The 23,012-nt window shown below is 44.4% G+C and overlaps 2 protein-coding genes across 15 annotated transcripts in view; one reads left to right on the top strand and one right to left on the bottom strand.

The window, feature by feature from the left end:
* The window catches only part of S100PBP (S100P binding protein), a 41,048-nt gene extending 32,209 nt beyond the window's left edge, over positions 1 to 8,839 (bottom strand). For 2 of the 12 annotated variants that reach the window (XM_013999127.2, XM_021095829.1), the window contains exons 1-3: positions 8,700 to 8,838; positions 5,266 to 5,373; positions 273 to 386 (exon numbers count right to left, since the gene is read on the bottom strand). The gene's annotated coding sequence lies outside the window, so the exon portion shown is untranslated. Of the gene's footprint in view, positions 1 to 272; positions 387 to 5,241; positions 8,199 to 8,420; positions 8,676 to 8,699 lie in introns of those variants that run through there. The other 10 variants (XM_021095828.1, XM_021095819.1, XM_021095820.1 and 7 more) reach the window with 10 other exon arrangements.
* The window catches only part of YARS (tyrosyl-tRNA synthetase), a 30,716-nt gene continuing 16,708 nt past the window's right edge, over positions 9,005 to 23,012 (top strand). The window contains exons 1-5 of one of the 3 annotated variants that reach the window (XM_013999119.2): positions 9,005 to 9,371; positions 9,481 to 9,605; positions 12,921 to 13,067; positions 13,469 to 13,644; positions 19,594 to 19,723. In XM_013999119.2, coding sequence (XP_013854573.1) covers positions 13,029 to 13,067; positions 13,469 to 13,644; positions 19,594 to 19,723 — 345 coding nt within the window. In that variant the 5' untranslated portion in view covers positions 9,005 to 9,371; positions 9,481 to 9,605; positions 12,921 to 13,028. Of the gene's footprint in view, positions 9,606 to 12,920; positions 13,068 to 13,468; positions 13,645 to 19,593; positions 19,724 to 23,012 lie in introns of all 3 variants that reach the window. The other 2 variants (XM_021095817.1, XM_003356295.4) reach the window with 2 other exon arrangements.

The following is a 23,012-nucleotide window of genomic DNA, read 5'->3' as shown; positions in this document are numbered from 1 at the left end:
CCAAATACTGGAAACAACATAAATGTACATCACCAGAACTATTCAGTAAAATCAATGTACATTCACGCTACGGAACACTTTACAACTGTTTAAAAACACAATGAAGTAGACCTGCATACACTATCATGGAATAATAATATCAAACAAAACAAATACATATGTAAAATGTTTGGGTTTTTGGTTTATACTTTTTAAAAAACATGTATTACTTTTAAAATAAAGTTTAAAAAAGGCCTTAAGCATACAAGAAGATAAAGAATTGTCTTTCATACTGTGTAGAGCTGCAGTGATCTCTGCCTTTGCCACGAGACCAGATGGAAAAAGGGTTCAGCTCCTGCTAGCTGTTCCTTTCAGGAGACTTGTCAAAATGATTGACTCCCACCTTCCTGCAGGCACAAAGAAAATTAGAGGATCTTCTCATCACTTTCAACTCTGCTAATTACAAAGTCAACTGCATTATGCTTTAAGGTGCTCCATGTATTAATTTTGATCTTCATTTTTTTTTTTAAATACCAGAAAGTTGGATTTCGAGTCAAGAACATCAAAGAAAAATCTTTAGAAGAAAACTTATGCAACTAAGGAACTAGTTTTGTCTTCCCAATAATTTATACTTTCTTAAGAATATAATTTGCTCCAGTAAGATGAATACTGTCTTGGGGAGTCCAAAGACCTGGGCTGTGGTCCTGGTTCTGTCATGAACTAGCTGTGATAATTGGGGCATGCCACTTAACCGGGACTTGTTTCCTCATCTATAAAATGGGGAAGAGATACAAATTTTTTTTTTTTTTTTAATGGGGAAGGAATGGAGAATGGGGATTAGGCAATGTCTAAGATTCCACCAAGATCTAAAAGTTATAAGCATGATCATACATACAAAACTCTCATTTTCAATACATACATAAATACAAATAACAGGTCTGGAAAAATACAACACAAAACTGGTAACTGTTATAACCTGTGGGGGGATCCAGTTACACCACAGCCACTGCAATGCCAGTGTAGGTCGCAAAGCTGCATCTGCGACCTACACCACAGGTCACAGCAATGTCAGATCCTTAACCCACTGAGCAAGGCCAGGGAGCCAAGGAGATGCAGGAAACCAAGGAAAGTAAGCTTGCGTAACGGTGTAGGCCCTAGGGCAAGGTCCTGACAGAGAGAGGGAGCTCACCTGCACCGTGTAAATCTGAGGATGGGCTTCTGTTAAGGAAAAGGGCCTGCCTGAACGGTTCCTCTCCAAGAACTGACCATAAAACATATGGCTCTCCTGTTTACACGATAGAGGGGACTGGGGTTTTTCCCGAGAACAATGTCCATGTTTGTGCCCCAAAATGTGGATTGTTCCTTGGGTGACTTAGTTTTTCCTGTTTTTCACTTGTTACCCAGTCCTCCCTTAGTCTTTACTATTATTTGTTTTTCTTACTGATTTGTGACCTAATAAAATTGAAACAATAATAATAAAAACTTCACCCTAAATGGATTTTCCCCATTCAAATTCAATTCAGGAGTTCCCGTCGTGGCGCAGTGGTTAACGAATCCAACTAGGGACCATGAGGTTGCGGGTTCGATCCCTGCCCTTGCTCAGTGGGTTAACGATCCGGCGTTGCCGTGAGCTGTGGTGTAGGTTGCAGACGCGGCTCAGATCCAGCGTTGCTGTGGCTCTGGCATAGGCTGGCAGTTACAGCTCCAATGAGACCCCTAGCCTGGGAACCTCCATATGCCGCGGGAGCGGCCCAAGAAATGGCAAAAAGCCAAAAAAAAAAAAAAAATTTCAATTCAGTTAAATATATAGCATTTATCCATTAACTAGTTATAATCAACCGTAAGCTTTAGAAGTTGGGATGTACTACAGATTTAAGACAAGGTTAGACATATATTATTCATGATTAAAAAGACATAATCAGTTGCCTCTGATCTTCTAAGAGACTTTTAAGTTTTAGTTAATTACAGTTGATTTAGGAGTTCCTGTCGTGGCTCAGTGGTTAACGAATCTGACTAGCAACCATGAGGTTGTGGGTTCGATCCCTGGCCTCTGGCCTCGCTCAGTGGGCTAAGGATCTGGTGTTGCTGTGAGCTGTGGTGTAGGTCACAGATGCAGCTCAGATCTGGCATTGCTGTGACTGTGGTGTAGACCGCCAGCTGTAGCTCTGACTCGACCCCTAGTCTGGGAACCTCCGTATGTCGCGGGTGTGGCCCTAAAGAGGAAAAAAAAAAAAAAAAAGTTGATTAATATTTTCTCATACTGTCTTCCTATGACACTTTGAAGATAAGCACTAATCTAAAAACAAGATTTGTAAATTCTTATGTCTGTAACCTTTTTAACTGTTAAAGATTAGCTAACCACAAGATGCTTTGTACTGAATCTTATTTTCACATGTTTTTTCCACATGATATATTGTACCCATGATGTTTTGTGCTTATTTTTTTGTCTTTGCCTTTTCTAGGGCTGCTCCCATGGCATATGGAGGTTCCCAGGCTAGAGGTCCAACTGGAGCTGTAGCCACCAGCCTATGCCAGAGCCACAGCCACGTGGGATCTGAGCCGCGTCTGCAACCTACACCACAGCTCAGGTCAATGCTGGATCCTTAACCCACTGAGCAAGGCCAGGGATCGAACCTGCAACCTCATGGTTCCTAGTCGGATTCGTTAACCACTGTGCCACGACGGGAACTCCAAGAACTAGGTTTTAATTGTACAAATAATATGTAAATATTCAAGTAAAAAAGTAAAATACTGGTGTTCCCGTCATGACTCAGTGGAAATGAATCTGACTAGTGCGGGTTCGGTCCCTGCCCTTGCTCAGTGGGTTAACGATCTGGCGTTGCCGTGAGCTGTGGTGTAGGTTGCAGACACGGCTCGGATCCTGCATTGCTCTGGCTCTGGCGTAGGCCGGGGCTACAGCTCCGATTCGACCCCTAGCCTGGGAACCTCCATATGCCGCGGGAGCAGCCCAAATAAATAGCAAAAAGACAAAACAAAACAAAAAAAAAAACCTAGTTCTTAAGTAGCTAATAATGGACCTACTATATAATTATTTTCTAGATGGCAAAGGTGATAGAAAGTTGATATTCATCTATCACATGTCAACATCTGAGAAGCTATAAGAAATGCCTGAACAGTGAACTCCAAAATTTGCAAAATTCTTGTGGCTTTTTCACTGTGAATTTCCGCCCCATACTGCACCCTGAATTTTAGGTTTGGTTCATGCATTCTTTCAGAATACATTTTCTCAACTACCTTCATCACACAGCACTGAGCTAGATAATATGCCTCTATATGATTTCTAAGAAATAAAGATATGATTTCCACCCTCAAGGAATGTATAATCTTCCTAGGGAGACAACACTGAATGTTAAGCACCAATATGAGAAAATACAAAATGGTATGGAAAATAAAGTCCTAGAGAAAGAGAAGGAAATGGGAAGGATTAAAGGTTTTAGAATTAGAAGGGACCTATGTAATATATAGTGTGATGATTATAGTTAACAATACTATATTATTTATTTATTTATTTATTTGTCTTTAAAGGGCACACCCCCGGTATGTGGAGGTTCCCAGGCTAGGGGTCCAGTCGGAGCTGGCCACTAGCCTACACCAGAACACAGCAACGCTAGATCCGAGCGGCGTCTTCGACCTACACCACAGGTCACAGCAATGCCAGATCCTTAACCCACTGAGCGAGACCAGGAATCGAACCCAAAACCTCATGGTTCCTAGTCAGATTCGTTTCCGCCACGCCATGACAGGAACTCCCAATACTATATTTTTTAAAGTTGCCAAGAGATCTTAAAAGTTCTCATCACTAAAAAAAAAATTTCTAACTATGTGAGGTGATGTATGTTACTTACTGTGGCAATTATTTTGCTATATATATATATATATATATATATAAATCATTGTTATATACCTTAAAGTAATGTAATGTCATATAACAAATCATTACATTGTATACTTTAATACGATCTTAGAAATGAGATGGAATAGAATGGGAAGAAATATTAAGTACCCATTACAAACTAGGCGCTGTGAGACATATTTTACAACTCTAATCCCTCAATATAACTCTATTTGTTATATTTAAACTTAAGAGTTGCTATGGACTTTTTTATTAGTTTTTATGTTTTCGTTTTGGCTGTGCCCATGGCATGCAGAAGTTCCCAGGCCAGGGATCAAACAGGCACCACAGCTATAATCAGGGCCACAGCGGTGACCACACTGGATCCTTAACCTGCTGAGCCACAAGGGAACTCCAATGGCTTTTTATCTTACTTTACCAATATTCTAGTAATTGTTGTGAGAGAGTCCTAGGCACTGAAGCAGGTGTCTCAATAAAGTAATTTGGAGTTCCCGTCGTGGCGCAGTGGTTAGCGAATCCGACTAGGAACCATGAGGTTGCGGGTTCGGTCCCTGCCCTTGCTCAGTGGGTTAACGATCCGGCGTTGCCGTGAGCTGTGGTGTAGGTTGCAGACGTGGCTCAGATCCCGTGTTGCTGTGGCTCTGGTGTAGGCCGGTGGCTACAGCTCCGATTCGACCCCTAGCCTGGGAACCTCCATATGCCGTGGGAGCGGCCCAAAGAGATAGCAAAAAGACAAAAAAAAAAAAAAAAAAAAGAGAGAAAGTAATTTCTCTGCCCAGTGATTGGGTTATTTTATAGAGTGAAATTACTTCTTTAGGCAGCAGTAAGAAAAAAGTTTACTTTTGGAAAAACTTTTCTTTCACTTAACAAAGTTGGTGGTTGTCAAGCATAAGTATCATAGGCACTGGGGTTAAGCAGCTGCATTCCTGAGAAGCTCTTTCTGAGTCATATCCCCATTCTCCAACTCCTTCCAAAAGGTACAGTCCAAGCACCTGCTTGACCTAGTGAAGAGTTCAATAGATTTTCACCCTCGGGAAACTAAACCTCAGAGTCATTAGTAGTTTAACCTAGAACAAAGAGCTTACATGCTAGAATGGGTCCCAACCCAAGCCTAATTCCAAAGGCAATGATTTTTCTTTCGTTTTTCCTACCACCCTTGTGAACAGACTAGCCCAGAGGCAGTCAGCAGCAGAGCCTTCTAAATACAATATCTACTCTAAGATCTTATGAAGGATGCAGACATCAAAAAGAGCTTTTGGTCTCTTGGCAAAAGTAATTTAAGCCACCTTATTATGCATAGGTTTCCCTTGATTTCCCAAGCAGAATGGAATAATCTGAGAAATACCCCTGAATGTGGCCAAATCTCACTGGAAGAAAAATATCATTACTTGCAAACTGTACTGTGCACTCACAGGACCAATATTCTTCTCAACCACTGAAAACATCACTTCCTATGCCACCTGACATCCAGAGGCACAGAGCTGGCTCTTCTGAGCTTCTCACAGGATGTTCTGAAAGGTCTAGGAGTAAAAGCATGCAAAACAATACCATATACATATAATTTTTAACTTACACAAGTCATTCTTTTCAAAATTTTATTTCCTCATTTAAAAACTACTTATTATAATTTAAAACATAGAAAAGCGACATATAATAGTATAATGAATTCCCCCATACCCATCACTCAGCCCCAACAACTATCAACCCATTGCTAATCTTGTCCCACCCACTGCCCCCTTTACCAGATTATTCTGAAGCAAATCCCAGGCATCACATCATTTCATCTGTACATAACAAGAATTCCTTATTATAAAATATTTAGTTCAGATTTCCAGTTATTTTATAAATGCTATTTTTTTTTTTTTTTTTTTTTTTTTTTTTTTTTGCTTTTTAGGGCTTCACCTGCGGCACATGGAAGTTCCCAGGCTAGGGGTCAAATCAAAGCTGTAGCTGCTGGTCTACACCACAGCCACAGCAATGCCAAATCTGGGCTGAGTCTGTGACCCACACCCCAGCTCACGGCAATGCTGGATCCTTAACCACTGAGCGAGCCTACGGATCAAACCCGCATCTTCATGGATAATAGGCAGGTTCGTTACTGCTGAGCCGCAATATGAAAGCCCTATAAAGGTCATTTTTTTTTTATTTATTTATTTACTTTTTTGCCTTTTTTAGGGCCGCACCCGCAACATGGAAGTTCCTAGGCTAGGTGTTGAATTGAAGCTACAGCTGCCAGCCTGCTTCGGAGCCACAGCAACTCGGGATCCAAGCCACGTCTGCAACCTATACCACAGCTCAGAGCACTGCCAGATCCCTGACCCACTGACTAAGGTATCTGCTGTTGCCACAGCTGTGGCACAGGTTGCAACTGCAGCGAGGGTTGGGAACTTCCACATGCCATGGTCATAGCCCAAAATAAATAATAATTTTTTTAAAAGCGTGTTAAAATTTAAGAAGTCTCAGTGGGGAAAGATACAATGATAACAATCTGAAGTTTCAACTGTCCTCCCTTGTAAAATAGGGATCATCATAGTACCTACCGCATTAAAGTTGTCACAAGAATTAAATGAGTTCATGCACATAAAGCACTTAGCATAGTAGAGGTACAATGTTAAAAGCTAAATAAGTAGTGGCTATAGTTATTATTTCACCCCACCATCATCGCTTCCCTTAAGAGTCAGCCTTAAAAGAAGCTTAGGAATGGTAGGAAAAGAGCATTAAGCTGATGGGAAACTTCCCCTGGTCCTGGCTTGTTAAGAAATTATCCAATATGCTCTAATCCCTTCTAATTTAACCCAGCATACTACCAACCACATTGTCACAATAAATTGATTAAAAATGAGGCTGTAGAGACATCTGAAATATCAGGCAAATTCTGCAAATTAATGGCCACTTAAGTATCTTACATAGAGGCAGTGGACTAAAACTTAGAGACCTCTGTCATTCACTTGAGGTCTCTGAACTTCAATATGGATGAGAATACCCATCTGTGAAATAGGGGCTGTTAACATCAAACACAGATTATCTATCACGAGGATCAAATGAGGGGATGTTTATGAAAGCTGAATTTAGTAAATTTGAAGGGAGGAAAATAAAATCTCAGATAAAACTGAAGTTCCAAAGTGAAGTTCCACAAGACAACATGAGCACTTCTCTATCTGCCATTCTACCATCATCTGACTTCCTTGGCATTTGCTTTGCAGTGATCTAAAATATGAGATCTCCTGATTTTTAAGGGAAAAATATTTTTCCCATCTCTCAAGTCTCTTAATTCCTCTGCTCCCCATCCTCCTTTGACCCTATTCTGTCCTTCCAAGTCTCTCTCACCTGTCCACCCACTTCTTCACTTCAGTTTACCACCCCCTCGCTCTGTTCTCTAACCTCCTGGTTGCAACCTCAGAAACTGGTTCCCTTTCTATTTTTATTGTACCCAAGAAAACTTACTGCCTGAAAGCACAAAGCCTCATTTTACTCAGGTCACTGAAACTGCAACAACAGATGCAACCCCATACCCTCTTTCAAGGCTCTAAAACCAAGACCATTACCAACTTGTATCTGACAGGTATGGCCAAGGGCAAGGACTGTTTCCAAGAGACCAAACTTCCTCAATCAAAGGCTGGACCTATGATTTCCAACTTTTCCTAAATGCAATACATGTGAGACAGACAGCACTAATGGCACTCACTAGGCTTATCACTATATAAAACGGGCATTAACATTTAAACTGAATCAAAGTAAACTGAAATTATCTGTCAGAATTTTGCAACTACCTTTGAGATAACTGTAAACAATGCAGGACAGAAAAGCAACCCAGGGCTGGAAATCTGTTTTAGGTAAGGCTTCACTTAGATAAAGATGCCAGAACTTTCCTCCCACGTGGGCTTAGAGACCAAATACCACTCAGCTGCAGCAACAGGTTTCTTTTTAACAAGAAAATGTTTTTGAAATGATTTAAGACAGGTTTGTTAAAGCTTGAAGCCTCTAACAAATCCACAGGAAACTGGAGATCAGGTTGGGGTAGCAGGTGGGCAATTGAATCACTTCCTCTCCAGGGCCCACCCTGAGGTGCCAAATGCCTGCCATCCCGCCCAGGAAGGAACTGGTGGCGCCTCCAGTGCTCGAGAGCTTGGAGGAAGGGGGCCGCAGTCCACCCTTCGTAGGATGCGGTTCTACCTCCCCCAGCTCTCCCTTGTAAGTGCTATAGGCATCGCCCTCGGGGCAGGGCCTTCGCACTTCCCTCCTCCCTAAAGACCAAGAATTCCCGCCTCCCCGCGGAAGGCGGGAGAAGCGCTGGGCTGGCACCCCACCCCTCCCCCAGCAGGGGCAAAAGCGGCCCCCCCAGCTGGTAACGATGCACCCTCACCCTGCAGACGGCTGCCCACCCTGACGTCCGCTGGACCCGGGGCTGGCTCTCCCCTGGGGCGGGTCTGCCTTCCCCTCCCCAGCCCGCAAGGCGCGGCCGGAAAAATAGTCACCCCCCCCCAACCCGCGCCGCAGTGTAGGGGGCAGAGGCAACCCTCCCCCCTCACCTCCACCACCCCACCCCCACTGGGTAGAGAGAACGGACCTCGCTCCGCGCTCTCGGGTAACCAGACAGCCTCCCTTTGCCTCGGCAGAGTGAGGGGCATCTATCGCCCACCGACAAGGAGGTGGGGAGGCAGAGACACTATCCCCCTCCCGCCGCCATCACCTCAGAAATGATAATAAGCCCTTTCCCAGCTGGGCAAGGGCCTCTCAACCCCTCAGAGGGGCGGACGGTGTGCGCGGCCCTCTGGAGAAGCAACAGGCGCCCCCATCCCCCGCCCAGCCAAGGAACGCCGACCCCCTCCTCCCTCCGGCTGTTCACCTCCGGAAGCCGGGCCGAAACCTAGACGAACGACTGCGCCTCACTCCGCCCCCTGCGCCATTTTATCGCCCCCTCCCCGACCTCCCCCACCCCGAGGCAGCCGGTCCAACGCCAGGGGGAGGGCAAACGGTTAGTGATTGGCAGGAAACCGCCCCGCCTACCAGAGGGTTGGGCCCGGCGCAGGCGTCGCAACCCCGCCCCTGCACTGCCTACCCCGCCTATTTGCTCCACCCCTTTTCGTCTCATCGACTCGTTCGACTTTCCACTGCTCCTGACTCTCTCCTGGCCACTAGCAGGAGAAGGGTCCAGACCGAGCAAGCCGAGCGACGAGCTCAGCTGATGCAACCTAACTGGACCCGCGTGACAGTTCCCTGCACGCGGTGGCGGTAGCCACCGAAGGCGCACGGGTGTCGGGCGGAACGCCGGAGACGGGATCGACAAAACCATGGGAGACGCTCTGAGCCCTGAAGAGAAGCTGCACCTTATCACCCGGAACCTACAGGTCGAGCCTCGGGGTTGGAAGTGCGCGGATGCGGACAGGGGGCCGGAAGTCCTGTGATCTTGAGCAGGGCTTCAGGGTTCTAAGGCTGTGGGGCCGAGCACTCCGCAGCCTTGAGAGAAGCTGCAGTCTTCACTGCCCTTCCGTCAGTCAGTCAGTCTAGCAGCCGTTACGTAGGTACCACAGAAATCACGGTTGAGCTCACCTCATGCGTGCAGTTACTTGTGTTGAGCCAGGCTTTGAATCCAGGGCTCCCACCCAACCCACTTTATTATGTGCCAGGCGCGGTGCTAGGAGCTGTGGATACATCAGGGCCCTGCCCTCCCAGAGCATATCCGGAGGAAACCAGATGTTGAAAATGACCCATAATCCAGACATTTAATTGCGGTTGAAACAAGCAGTGGAAGGTACTTTATGCAGAGATCTTTCTTGAAAAGAAATTATGAGGGAGGGCTGGGGAGTGTCAGGGAAGGCTGAGGAAGTGATCTCTAAACTGCGCTCTAAACGATGCAGATCACCTCTTCACTCCACATTTGTTCCGGCTGTTTCCTTCAGGAGTAGATGTTAACCAGAATAATGAGGGGAAGAACTTGTCAGGTGGAAGGAACCCAGGTCGGGAAGCAGAGGGGAGAGAGAACACTGGTTCAGAAAGAAGGCTAACTTGGCTGGAGTAAAGGGAGCAAAATGCGGATCAAGCACTTAGTAAATATTTACATTGCTCATTCCCTTGACTTTTTCAGGCTTCTATTGTCACATTGTCCAGAAGGCCTTTCCAGACTGCTTTATGTAAATAACAACCCCCCTGCCACCAGAACTGCTTCATCTCTTGCTCTACCTTTTTCTGTTGTTATTTCCCCTTTAGAATTTATCACCGCCTGACATAACTATATATTTTACTTGTTTGTTTAGACTTGTTTGTTTAGGAGGAGTAGGCAGGGACCAGGTTATGAGGGCTTTGAAGGCTGTGTTTAAAATTGAGGTATTGAGAGTTCTCATGGTGGCTCAGTGGTTAACGAACCCGACTATCAGCCATGAGGACGCAGGTTCGATCCCTGGCCTAGCTCAGTGGGTTAAGGATCTGGCATTGCCATGAGCTGTGGCGTAGGCCGGCAGGTACAGCTCCGATTGGACCTCTAACCTGGGAACCTCCATATGCCGTGGCTGCAGCCCTAAAAAGACATAAAATAAAATTGGGGCATTGGAGTTCCCTTGTGGCACAGTGGTTTAAGGATCTGCTTTGTCACTGCAGCTTCTCAGGCTGCTGCTGTTGTGCAGGTTCGATCCCTGGCATGGGAACTTCCACATGCCTCAGGTGCAGCAAAAGAAAAAAATAAAATAAAATCGGGGTGTATTCTAAGAGCAGTGATACATTGGTTGGCCACAGCTTGTTTTTCTTTCTTTTTAATAGATGGAATTCACATGCCATAAAATCCACCCCTTTTTACAGTGTGCAGCTCTGTGAAATTTGATGTCACAGGGTTGTGCAATTATCACCATTATTTCATTCCAGAACATTTTCATCATCAAAAGTAACCTGTACCCATTAGCAATCACTGCTCATTCCTCCCCTGCCCCAACCCTAGGGAAACACTAATCTTTCTGTCTCTAATTTGCCTATTCTGGACCTTTCATAGAAATGGAATCATAGTATATGGGCTTTTGCATCTGGTTTTTTGCGTTAGAATAATGTTTTCAAGTTTGATCCATGTTTTCGCATTTATCAGAACTCTATTCCTTTTATGGCTGAATAATATTCCATTGTATGGATATACCACATTTTGTTTCTTCATTTGTCCATTGATAGACATTTGGGTTCTTTTCACTCATAACTTGATCTTAACCAGAGGGATGTTTTGCATGTTTCCCCTTAGCCATATCCTTTCTTAGCCTCTCTCCATAAAATAGAGGTTGGGGACAAATGACACACAAAGCTAATGGTGATGACTTAGGTTTTAAAGGGTAAGTGATAACAACCTTTCCTTGAGTAGTGAAAATTTTCCAAGTGTCCAAATAGCCAGGGGCTCAGAGGATGCAGGATCAGCCTCCAGCTGGCTTGGAACCCAAATTGAATTTTAACAAGCCCTGCTGATAAGATGATTCAAACCACTACTTTAGGAAACACTAAAATCTCTCTTATCAGTAGCATACAGCTTTAGGATTTTTCCAATATTGTCTTGGGGCAAAAGGAAATTATTAAAGCTTTCAAATAGGTAAATGAGTTCACCAGATTTGCCATTTTAAAGACCTCTCCAGCTTCCTTTAGGGATATGGATTGGAGAGAACCAAAGTAGATATGAGAGACCTGTTAAGAGGCTGTTACACTGGTCTTGATGTGATGTGATGGTGACCAAGTCTAGGTTGGTGGCATAGAGGCAGAGAGAAGTAGGAGGACTTCAGAGCTATTTGAGAGTAACTTATGCAGTTCAGTGAATGGTGTTACCCCATTTACTGCACTAGGGGTGAAACTATAGGTGAAGAACATGGTTAGGGAGTGAGGCAGGAAGGTGAAAGCATGAGTCCAATTTCAAATAGGATGCACTTGAGTTGAGTTAATTGTTTTGATAACAAGAGTATGTTCTGTATAGGTGTGAGCAGGAGATTTGGTAGTTAACTAGTTCATAAGGAGTGATTGAAGCAACTGAAGAAGGTCAGGGAGAAGAGAGTAGGAAGAAAAGAGAGAGGGCCCTAAGGATTGCTCGTGTCTCGTGACTAGGAAGAATAGTTGCAAAGAAATCTGAGCCCCAGCAGTCAGAGAAATAGGAAAACTAAGAGAGTAAAATAGAGGAGCCAAAAGAGGAGATTGTTTTGGGGGGAGTGAGCACTAAAAAGTAGTCCCTGGAGTTCCTGCTGTGGTGTGGTGGGTTAATGATCTGGCTTGTCTCTGTGGCGTTGCCAGTTCAGTCCCCAGCCTGGTGTAGCGGGTTAAGGATCCAGCATTGCCGCAGCTGTGGCAGAGGTCAAAGATGCGGCTCTGATTCAATCTCTGGCCTGGGAACTTCCATATGCCACAGGTGTGGTGGAAAAAGAAAAAAAAAATATTCACTGAATTTAGCAACCGGGAGGCTATCTGTGATCTTAGCAAGAATATTTCCAATGGTGTGCTGCTGTATGGAATTCAAACTAGAATGGGAGTTGAGGAATGGAGAACAGAAGAGACACCTTTCAAGAACTTGGCTGTGGGAGTTCCTATTGTGGCATAGCGGAAACGAAACCAACTAGGAACTGTGAGGTGGCGGGTTTGATCCCAGGCCTCTTTCAGTGAGTTAAGGATCCAGCGTTCCCGTGAGCTGTGGAGTAGGTTGCAGACGTGACTCGGATCCAGCGTTCCTGCGGCTGTGGTGTAGGCTGACAGCAGTAGCTGATTGGACTCCTTGTCTGGGAAACTCCATATGCCATGGGTGCAGCCCTAAAAATAAATAAATAAATAAATAAATAAATAAATAAAAGAAATTGGCTGTGAAAGGAAAGAATGTGAGTTGGGGAAGGTCCAGTCAGGGACATGCTGTATTCCCGTAACGTCAGTGTCATTCCACTGGAGTGGTACTAGCAACAGCACTGGCTGAGGTTGGCTGTCTCCCAACACGGAGAACCTGGCTGGACCTCCCTGCTGGCTCAGAGCCTGGACCCTCCGAGACACACACCTTTGTTTTTCTTGTCACAGAGTAAAGGATGAGCAGGGTGGGGCACCAGCATTAAACCAGCTCCTCTGCTTCTGCCAACAGGAGGTTCTTGGGGAAGAAAAGCTGAAGGAGATCCTAAAGGAGCGGGAACTTAAAGTTTACTGGGGGACGGCAACCACAGGCAAGCCCCATGTGGCTTACTTCGTGCCTATGTCCAAAATCGCGGACTTCCTAAAAGCAGGATGTGAGGTAAGAACTAACATTATAGGAGTTCCCATCGTGGTTAATGAATCCGACTAGGAACCATGAGGTTTCGGGTTCGATCCCTGCCCTTGCTCAGTGGGTTAACGATCCGGCATTGCCGTGAGCTGTGGTGTAGGCCGCAGACGTGGCTCGGATCCCGAGTTGCTGTGGCTCTGGTGTAGGCTGGCAGCTACAGATCTGATTAGACCCCTAGCCTGGGAACCTCCATATGCCGCGGGAGCAGCCCAAGAAATGGCAAAAAGACAAAAAAAAAAGAACTAAAGTTATAATCCAAGCAGTTGCCCTTGGGGAATGGCCAGAAGAGTGACTTAACCAGTCCTCTCCCGCTCATTTGGAAGTGCTTCGACACATTCACGTTTTGGTGGCCCCTTATCTCTGATGTCCAGGTAACAATTCTATTTGCGGATCTTCACGCATACCTGGATAACATGAAAGCCCCATGGGAACTTCTAGAACTCCGAACCAGCTACTATGAGAATGTGATCAAGGCGATGCTAGAGAGCATTGGGGTGCCCTTGGAGAAGCTCAAGTTCATCAAAGGCACTGATTACCAGCTCAGCAAGTAAGTACTTGATCATCCCCCCTCCTTTTTGGCTCTGACGCTTCTAGCTAATTACAGATCTGGGAAGTCTATGCACTTTTTAAATTTGGATAAGAAGCTGTTGGACTCTAGCTGTTAAGAACCATACTGTTTGCTGGAAATATAAGTAACCATAACAAAGTCCTTGGCCTTGCAAACCTCACAGTGTGGGAGAGTGGTGAACCACAGCCTCCCTTTCTCCTTCCAGCTTCAACAAATAAGGATAAAAGAAATGTGAAAGAGGAGTTCCCGTCGTGGCGCAGTGGTTAACGAATCCGACTAGGAACCATGAGGTTGCGGGTTCAGTCCCTGGCCTTGCTTAGTGGGTTAAGGATCCTATGTTGCTGTGGTTCTGGCATATGCCAGTGGCTATAGCTCCGATTCAACCTCTAGCCTGGGAATCTCCATATGCCTCGGGAGCGGTCCTAGAAAAGACAAAAAAATAAAGAATAAATAAATAAAAGTAACCTTGCTGTTGGTAGAGTTCCTCTGTGATGCAGCAGGTCCACCACTGTCTCTAAAGTGGCTCAGGTTGCTACTGAGTTGCAGGCTCAGTCGAGAGTCTGGTGTAGTAGGTTAAGGATCCAGCGTTGCCACGACTGTGACTTAGATTTGATCCCTGGCCTGGGAACATCCATATGCCATGGGTGCAACCAAAAAAAAAAAAAAAACGAAAAACAAAAAACGCTTTGTTGTTAAAAAGTGCTAACCAGGAGTTCCTGTCGTGGCTCAGTGGTTAACGAATCCGACTAGGAATGATGAGGTTGTGGGTTCCATCCCTGGCCTTGCTCAGTGGGTTAAGGATCCGGTGTTGCCGTGAGCTGTAGTGTGGGTTGCAGATGCGGCTCAGATCCCACGTTGCTGTGGCTCTGGTGTAGGCTGGTGGCTGCAGCTCCGATTTGATCCCTAGCCTTGGAACTTCCATGTGCCGCAGGCGCGGCCCAAGAAAATGGCAAAAAGACAAATAAGTGCTAACCATCATCTGAGCCTTTAGTGAATCATAATCTTTTTGCTCATGGAAGGTCTTGCCTTGATGTTGATGGCCGCTGACTGATCAGGGTGGTGGTTGCTGAGAACTGAGGTGGCTCTGGCAGTTTCTTAAAATAGGACGGCCATAAAGTTTGCCACATCAATTGAATCGAATGATTTCTCTGTAGCTTGGCAGTGCTTTTTGATAGCATTTTACCCACAGTAGAACTGTTTTCGAAATTAGAGTCAATCCTCTTACCCTGCCACTGCTTTACCAGCTAAGTTGATGTACCATTGTAAATCCTTTGCTGTCATTTCAACAGTCTTCACAGCATCTTCATCAGGAGTTGTTTCCATCTCAAGAAACCATTTTCTCTGCTCATCCGTAAGACGCAATTCCTCATCCATTTAGGTTTTAGCATGAGATTGCAGCAATTCAGGCTCCACTTCTAATTCTAGTTCTCGTGCTGTTTCCACCACGTCTGCAGTTACTTCCTACACTAAAGTTTTGAACCTCTCAATTTCATCTGTGAGGGTTGGAATCAGCTTCTTCCAAATGCCTGTTAATGTTGGCATTTTGACCCCTTCCCATGAATCAGGAATGTTTTTGATGGCGTCTAGAATGATGAATCCTTTCTAGAAGATTTTCAATTTATTTTTTCCAGATCCATCAGAGGAGTAACTGCCTGTGGCAGCTATAGCCTTACGGAACACATTTCTAGAATAATGAGACTTGAAAATCGAAATTACTCTTTGATACGTGGGGTGCGGAATGGATGTTGTCTTAGCATGCATGTAAACAACATTAATCCCATTGTACATCTCCCTTAGAGCTCTTGGGTGACCAGATGTATTGTCAATGGGCAGTGTTGCTGTGGCTGTGGCATAGGCCGGCAGCTACAGCTCCAATTCGACCCTTAGCCTGGGAACTTCCATATGCTGCAGGTACAGGCCTAAAAAGACAAAACAAAAAACAAAACACAAATTAGTCAAAAATATTCAGTGGCCAGAAGCCAAGTGAAAGTGGGAATACAGAGATTTGTGTTTTAATTAATCTAAAATTGGAGGTCCATGGGAACTCAGCAAGTTAAGGTTTTGGCATTGTCGCTGCTGTGGCACAGGTTTGATCCCTGGCGATAAAAGAGTCATCTAGATCTCAGAAATGCTATGTTTTTAAAAGATGTGACTTAGAGGAGTTCCCATTGTGGCTCATTGGGTTAAAGACCAGACGTTGTGTCTGTGAGGATGCAGCTTCGATCCCTGGCCTCGCTCAGTAGGTTAAGGTCTGGCATTGCTGTGGCTGTAGCATAGGTCACAGCTGAGCTCCAATTGGACCCCTAGCCTGGGAACTTCCATGTGCCACAGGTACAGCCATAAAAAGGAAAGAAAAATGTGTATTAGAATCTGTAAAATGTGACAAGAGGAACACCGAAGACTACATGTTGGAAGCTCATTGAATTGTACGTGCTTGAACTTCGGTTTTCGTGGCCTCACTGACCGCAATAAAAAGAAAAAGGGAAAAATGAAAGTGGAGTTCTAGGCCAGAAAGTCCAATATTTGAAAAATAAGTGTACCAGAAAAGAAAACCAAGAGTCAGAAGGAAGGAAATCATTAATGAAATACTAACTTAAGGACAATTAAAGGACATCTCTGCATGAGTTTCCAGATTGAAGGGGCCAACTGAGGGCCTAATACAATAAATGTAAATAATAAACTCATACTAAAGTGCATTATCTTGAAATTTTAAAGCACAAGTACTATATAAACTTACACAGGGACAAAAGAAGTCACATACAAAATGTCAGGAATCAGAATGGTTTTGCATTTCTCCAAAGGAACTTTGCAAGCTAAAAGGGGATAAAGCAAAGCCTTTAGAAAGAAATTTCCAACCAAAAAAATCTGACGCACCCAAACTACCACTCAAGTGTTAAGGTAAAATATCTGAAAATATTTATTTAAAAAGTTTATTTTCATGTTTCTGTTGTCCACTCGTGTTTCCTTTTCTGTCATTCAAATATCTATGCAGGTGTTTTGACCCATTTTTAAAATTTTTTTAGGAATACCTTCTGTGTTCTGGATTCCAAGCCCTTTGTCCTTTATATAACATGGGGTTAGAGGCTTAACCTCTGGGACAGAATAGAGAGTTCAGAAATAGATCCTCACAAATATGAGAACTAGGTATGTGACAGAGCTGACACTACAAGTCAGCAAAGCAGAAATACTTTTAAGAAAAAATGGTTGTACAGAGACAGTTGGTTATCCATATAGGGAAAAAAATGATTCCTTCATTCCAAGTGGATTTAAGATTTAATTGTAAAGGCCAAACTATAAAACATTTAAGGAAATTCCCATTGTGGCTCAGTGGAAACAAATCCGACTAGTATCCGTTAGGACGCAGTTCAATCCTTGGCGTCACTCAGTGGGTCGGGGATCTGGCATTGCCATGAGCTGTGGTGTAGGTCGCAGATGCGGCTCAGATCTGGCATTGCTGTGACTGTGGTGTAGGCCAGCAGCTGTAGCTCCAATTTGACCCCTTAGCATGGGAACTTCTCTATGCCATGGGTGCAGTCCTAAAAAGCAAAAAAAAAAAAAAAAAAAAAAAAACCATTTAAAAGGCAATATGTAAGATTATCTTGGACTCTCTTGTGGCTCAGTGGGTTAAGGATCTGGCCTTGTCACTGCTGAGGACAGCAGTGGCCTGGGAACTTCCATACACAACAAGTGTGGCCTCAAGGGAAAAAAAAAAAAAGACTTTTATCATCACAGGTCAGGGAAAATTAAATAAGACACACCAAAATCACAAATCATAGGAAAAGGAGTTCCCATTGTGGCTCTGTGGATTAAAGAACCCAACCACGGTATGCATGAGGGTGCAGGTTCAATCCCTGGCCTTGCTCAGTGGATTAAGGATAGGGCATTGCCATAAGCTGAGGCGTAGGTCACAGATACAGCTCAAATCCATGTTGCTTTAGTTGTGGTGCAGCCCTGCAGCTGCAGCTACAATTCAGCCCATAGCTCAGGAACTTCTGTATGCCACAGGTGAGGCAAGCAATAAATAGATAGATAGGTAGATAATCACAGGAAAAGATGGATGGATTCAACTTCATTAAAATTAAGACCTTCAGTAGTACATTGAGAGCAAAGTGAAAAGACAAGCCACTAACTGGGAGAAGATATTTATGACATAATATAACTGGCAAAGGAGTAACGTCCAGTATTATGTATGTCAAAAACTACAAAGTCAATGTCAAAAAATGAGTCAGTCCAATCGGAAAAATTTAAGTAGGCATTTCACAGAAGAAACCAAATAGCCAGTACATTTATGGGAAAATGCTTAACTTCCCTTAAATATAGGTTAAAACTATAGTGAGAAACTGTTCATACTTACCAAATTGGCAAAATTTAAAATAATGACAGTAGTAAGTAATAAAATTGATAAAAAGCCACTTTGGAAAGTATTTTGATATTATCTTGAGCTGAAGTTGAAGATGCAAATCCTCTATGATCCAGAAATTCTAAGCATATAAAAAGGAACTTGCACATGTATACCAGGATACACATAAGAATATTTACAGCACAGTTTTTAGGGATTCAAACAGTATAAAAAACAGTATAAAAACAGTATAAAAAAGGAAGAGTGGGGAGTTCCCGTCGTGGCGCAGTGGTTAACGAATCCGACTAGGAACCATGAGGTTGCGGGTTCGGTCCCTGCCCTTGCTCAGTGGGTTAACGATCCGGCATTGCCGTGAGCTGTGGTGTAGGTTGCAGACGCGGCGGCTCGGATCCCGCGTTGCTGTGGCTCTGGCGTAGGCTGGTGGCTACAGCTCCGATTCAACCCCTAGCCTGGGAACCTCCATATGCCGCGGGAGCGGCCCAAGAAATAGCAACAACAACAACAAGACAAAAAGACAAAAAGACAAAAAAAAAAAAAAAAAAAAAAAAAAGAAAAAAGGAAGAGTGGAAGAGTTCCTGTTGTGGCTCAGCGGGATCTTGTGTTGCCACAAGCTGAGGCATAGGCCCCAGATGCAGCTCCAATCTGGGGTTACTGTGGTGTAGGCCAGCACCTGCAGCTCTACTTCGACCCCAAGCCTGGGAACTTCCATGTGCCACAGGTGTGGCCCTGGGAGGTGGCGGGGTGGGAGGGAAAGAAGCACAAAAGTTTAGGCTAATGGTTACTCTGGAGAGCTGGGCCAGGAATCAAACCCAAGCCATAGCAGTGACAATGCTAAGTCCTTAACTACTAGGCCACCAGGGAACTCCTACGTCCCTTTACTTAAACTGAATGATAGATAGTCTATTTTAATATTGTTCATTATTCCTTACATGTGTTTAAAGTTATAAGAAAAAAAAAGACATGGAAGACAGTTCGAGAAATTCTTTTGTTTTATTTAATAGACATTCCAGAGAAGAGAATGGAGGGGAATGGCAGAGAAGCTGTATTTCAAGAGATAAGTGAAGGAAGTTCCCTGGTGACCTAGCATTTAAGGATCTGGCATTGTCACTGTGGTGGCTTGGGTCACCGCTGTGGCTTGGATTTGATCCCTGGCCTGGAAGTTTCTGCATGCCACAGACACAACCAAAAAAAAAAGGCATTCCTGCTGTGGCGCAGTGGGTTAATGATCCAGCTTGTCACTGTGGAGGCACCAGTTCGATCTTCCTCCTGGCACAGTGGATTAAGGATCCAGTATTGGTACAGCTGTGGTGTAGATCACAGCTCTGGCTCAGAGTCAGTCTCTGGCCTGAGAACTTCCATATGCTGAAAAAGAAAGGAAAAAAAAAAAAAGGAAAAACGTAAAAATAAAGCAGTATTTTAAAAGAGAGCGTGGACTGCTCACATTTTAGAAACTACCAGGCAGTGTTCTAAACATCTTAAGATTGAAAGAGTGGCGTAATACTGTGCTTTCGGATTCAGCTGAGGCCTGGGCACAGTCTCACTGCTGTCCCCTCTTGCTTCCTCCTCAGAGAGTACACGCTAGATGTGTATCGCCTCTCCTCCGTGGTCACTCAGCACGACGCCAAGAAGGCTGGAGCGGAGGTGGTCAAGCAGGTGGAGCACCCCCTGCTGAGCGGCCTGCTGTACCCAGGGCTGCAGGTATGTGGGGGGATGGCGTCGCCCGGAAGCGGCATCTTTGCTGCTCTGGAACGACTGGTCACAAAGCTCTCTCTTAGCCCCAGTTAGACCCGGGTACCGACTGCGCCTTCACCGAGCTGTAGGCCTTCCTTCCTGCCTTCATTTCCCTTGGTCCCTCCCTCCAACTTCCTGGAACACTCTTTTGACTTCTTCAACTCTAAGTCTTCCCTACACATCTGTCCTTTAAAACACTGCTCACCTCACAGGTCTTCTTTATGGTAATAATGATCCTTTAATTGAAGAGTAAGGAGTGAATTTTAGGCATGATCCTTTTTCCAATTAAGCAAAATAAACATATTTCATGTGTGTGTGTGTTTGTATGAACATGGAGAAAGCATGGGAAGAGTCAAACCAAGCTATTGCTGGTTATTAGCTCTGAAAGGTGGGATAAAAGTCATTAGACTTCGCTTTTCCTTTGTATGTTTCTCTACTGTTTGATATGATAAAATCAGGTCATGCAAACTACTACACATAAAATAAACAACAAGGTCCTACCGTATAGCACAAGCACCTGTATGTTCAATATATGTTTTTTTGTTTTTTGTTTTTTGTTTTTTTGGCTTTGAGGCCATACCCACAGCATATAGAGGTTCCCAGGCTACGGGTCAAATCTTGGAACCGTAGCCACTGGCCTATGCCACAACCATATAGCAACGCTCTGAGACCCACACCACAGCTCACAGCAACGCCGGATCCTTAACCCACTGAGCAAGGCCAGGGATCAAACCTGCATCCTCATGGATGCTAGTCAGATATGTTTCCACTGAGCCAGGGCAGGAACTCCCTCAATATCTTATAATAAGCCATAATGAAAAAGACTCTAGGAGTTCCTGTCGTGGCACAGTGGTTAACGAATCCGACTAGGAACCATGAGGTTGCGGGTTCGGTCCCTGCCCTTGCTCAGTGGGTTAACGATCCGGCGTTGCCGTGAGCTGTGGTGTAGGTTGCAGACGCGGCGGCTCGGATCCCGAGTTGCTGTGGCTCTGGCGTAGGCCGGTGGCTACAGCTCCGATTCAACCCCTAGCCTGGGAATCTCCATATGCCGCGGGAGCGGCCCAAGAAATAGCAACAACAACAACAAGACAAAAAGACAAAAAAAAAAAAAAAAGACTCTAAAAAATATATATTTTATATAATGTTTATAATACTGTATAATTATATAGTATATGTTATATTTATGTTATGTTATGTAACGTATTTGTATACATATAAAACTGAATCCCTTTGCTATGTGCCAGAAACTAATATCATTGTACATCAACTATGCTTCAATTAAAAAAATTTTTTTAATTAAAAAAAGATAAATGAGGAATTCCCATGTGGCACAACTGGTTAGGGATCTGGCATTGTCACTGCTATGGCTCAAGTCACTGCTGTGGCATGGGTTCAGTCCCTGGCCCAGGAACTTCATATGCCACAGGTGTAGCCAATAAGTAAATACATTTTTTAAAAACTTGAAGAAGGAAAATCGAGTCTTTCCTTAGTCAGACACTCCATATCTGCACTTTTACTCTGGTAGCCTCTAGCCATAGTCATACGTGGCTATTAAAGGTAACAACTAAATTTTTAGTTCTTCAGTCACATTGGTTTTTTTTCAGGCTGCTCACAAGCCATGTGTGGCTGGTGGCTAACCTGTTGGATGGCACAGAAACTGAACGTTTCCATCCTCACAGAAAGTTCTGTTGGACAATGCCATTCTAGATTCTAAGTGCTTGCTCACCTTTCTCTTTCTCTCTTCCTCTTCCCCCCACCCCACCATCCAATTGGACACTAAATTTTATCAATTTAGCTTCTTAAAAATCTCTTAAATTCTTTTTTTTTTTTTTTTTTTTTTTTGTCTTTTGTCCTTTTTTTAGGGCTGCACTCGAGGCATATGGAGGTTCCCAGGCTAGGGGTCTAATCGGAGCTACAGCTGCCAGCCTACACCACAGCCACAGCTTAACCCACTGAGCGAGGCCAAGGATCAAACCTGCAACCTCATGGTTCCTAGTCGGATTCGTTAAGCACTGAGCCATGACGGGAACTCCTAAATTCATTCTTGCTCTACATCCCCACCAACTTGGTTCATTGTTACTTCTCATCTGGACTCTCACAGCAACCTTCTAGCTGTTTTGTTTGTCTCCAGCCCACGGGCCAACACTCCACACTCTGCCGTCATACTGGTGTGACTTTTCTACAGTGCATGACTCATGTTTCTTCTTAAAATTATCTGCTGGCCAGGATGATGCTAGGCACCCTCACATGACACTCAGGGTCCTCACCAACTTTTCTAACCTCGTCATTCACCACTTCCCACATCCCTTGGGTTTTATGCTTTTACAGACTAAATCACTCATAATTTCCCTGAACACTTCACACCTCTATGCCTTCTCACATTGTTTCCTGTACATGGTGAAAGACATCTATAGGAGTTCCTATTGTGGCTCAGCAGGTTAAGAACCCGACTAGTATCCTTGTGGATGTGGGTTCAAACCCTGGCCTCACTCTGTGGGTTAAGATCCAGCATTGCCGCAAGATGTGGCATGTCGCAGATGCAGCTCGGATCCCACATTGTCGTATTTGTGGCATGGGCCGACAGCTGCAGCTCCCATTTGACCTCTACCCCAGGAACTTCCATATGCCACAGGTGCAGCCCTTAAAAAAAGAAAGAAAGAAAAAAATTTTTTTAAAGAAAGAAAAACATTTACATATTCCTCAAAACCAAGCTCAGCCCACAGTCTGATTCTAAGAAGCCTTCACCGCCACCTCTACGACCAGGTAGAGGCAATCATTTCTTTCTTCATGTTAGCAGGTTCCTTAAATAAACATGTAAGTTAACCCTTGGCATGCTGTATTGAAAGTATCTGTTTATGTGTCTCTCTCCTCAACTAAGTAATTGGCTTCTTGGCAGAATCTGGGTCTGACTCATCTCTGTATCCACAGGACTGGCAGTAGGGCTTAGTAGTAAGTGATAGTAACCATTCACTAGTTGAGTCTTGCCTTTTTCCCTAAGCTCTCACAGCACTTGCTTTTTTTTTTTTTTTTTTTTTTTTTTTTTGGTCTTTTTAGGCCACACCTGCAGCATATGAAGGTTCCCAGACTAGGGGTCTAATCAGAGCTGTTGCTGATGGCCTACACCACAACTCACAGCAACGCCGGACCCACTGAGCAAGGCCAGGGATTGAACCTGCAACCTCAGGGTTCCTAGTCAGATTCGTTTTCGCTGCACCACGACGGGAATTCCACGCTTGCTTCTTATATCGGTTATTTG

The sequence above is a fragment of the Sus scrofa genome, chromosome 6 (assembly GCF_000003025.6).
Source record: "Sus scrofa isolate TJ Tabasco breed Duroc chromosome 6, Sscrofa11.1, whole genome shotgun sequence".
NCBI lineage: Eukaryota > Metazoa > Chordata > Mammalia > Artiodactyla > Suidae > Sus > Sus scrofa.
This window is presented reverse-complemented; position numbering and strand designations above follow the sequence as displayed.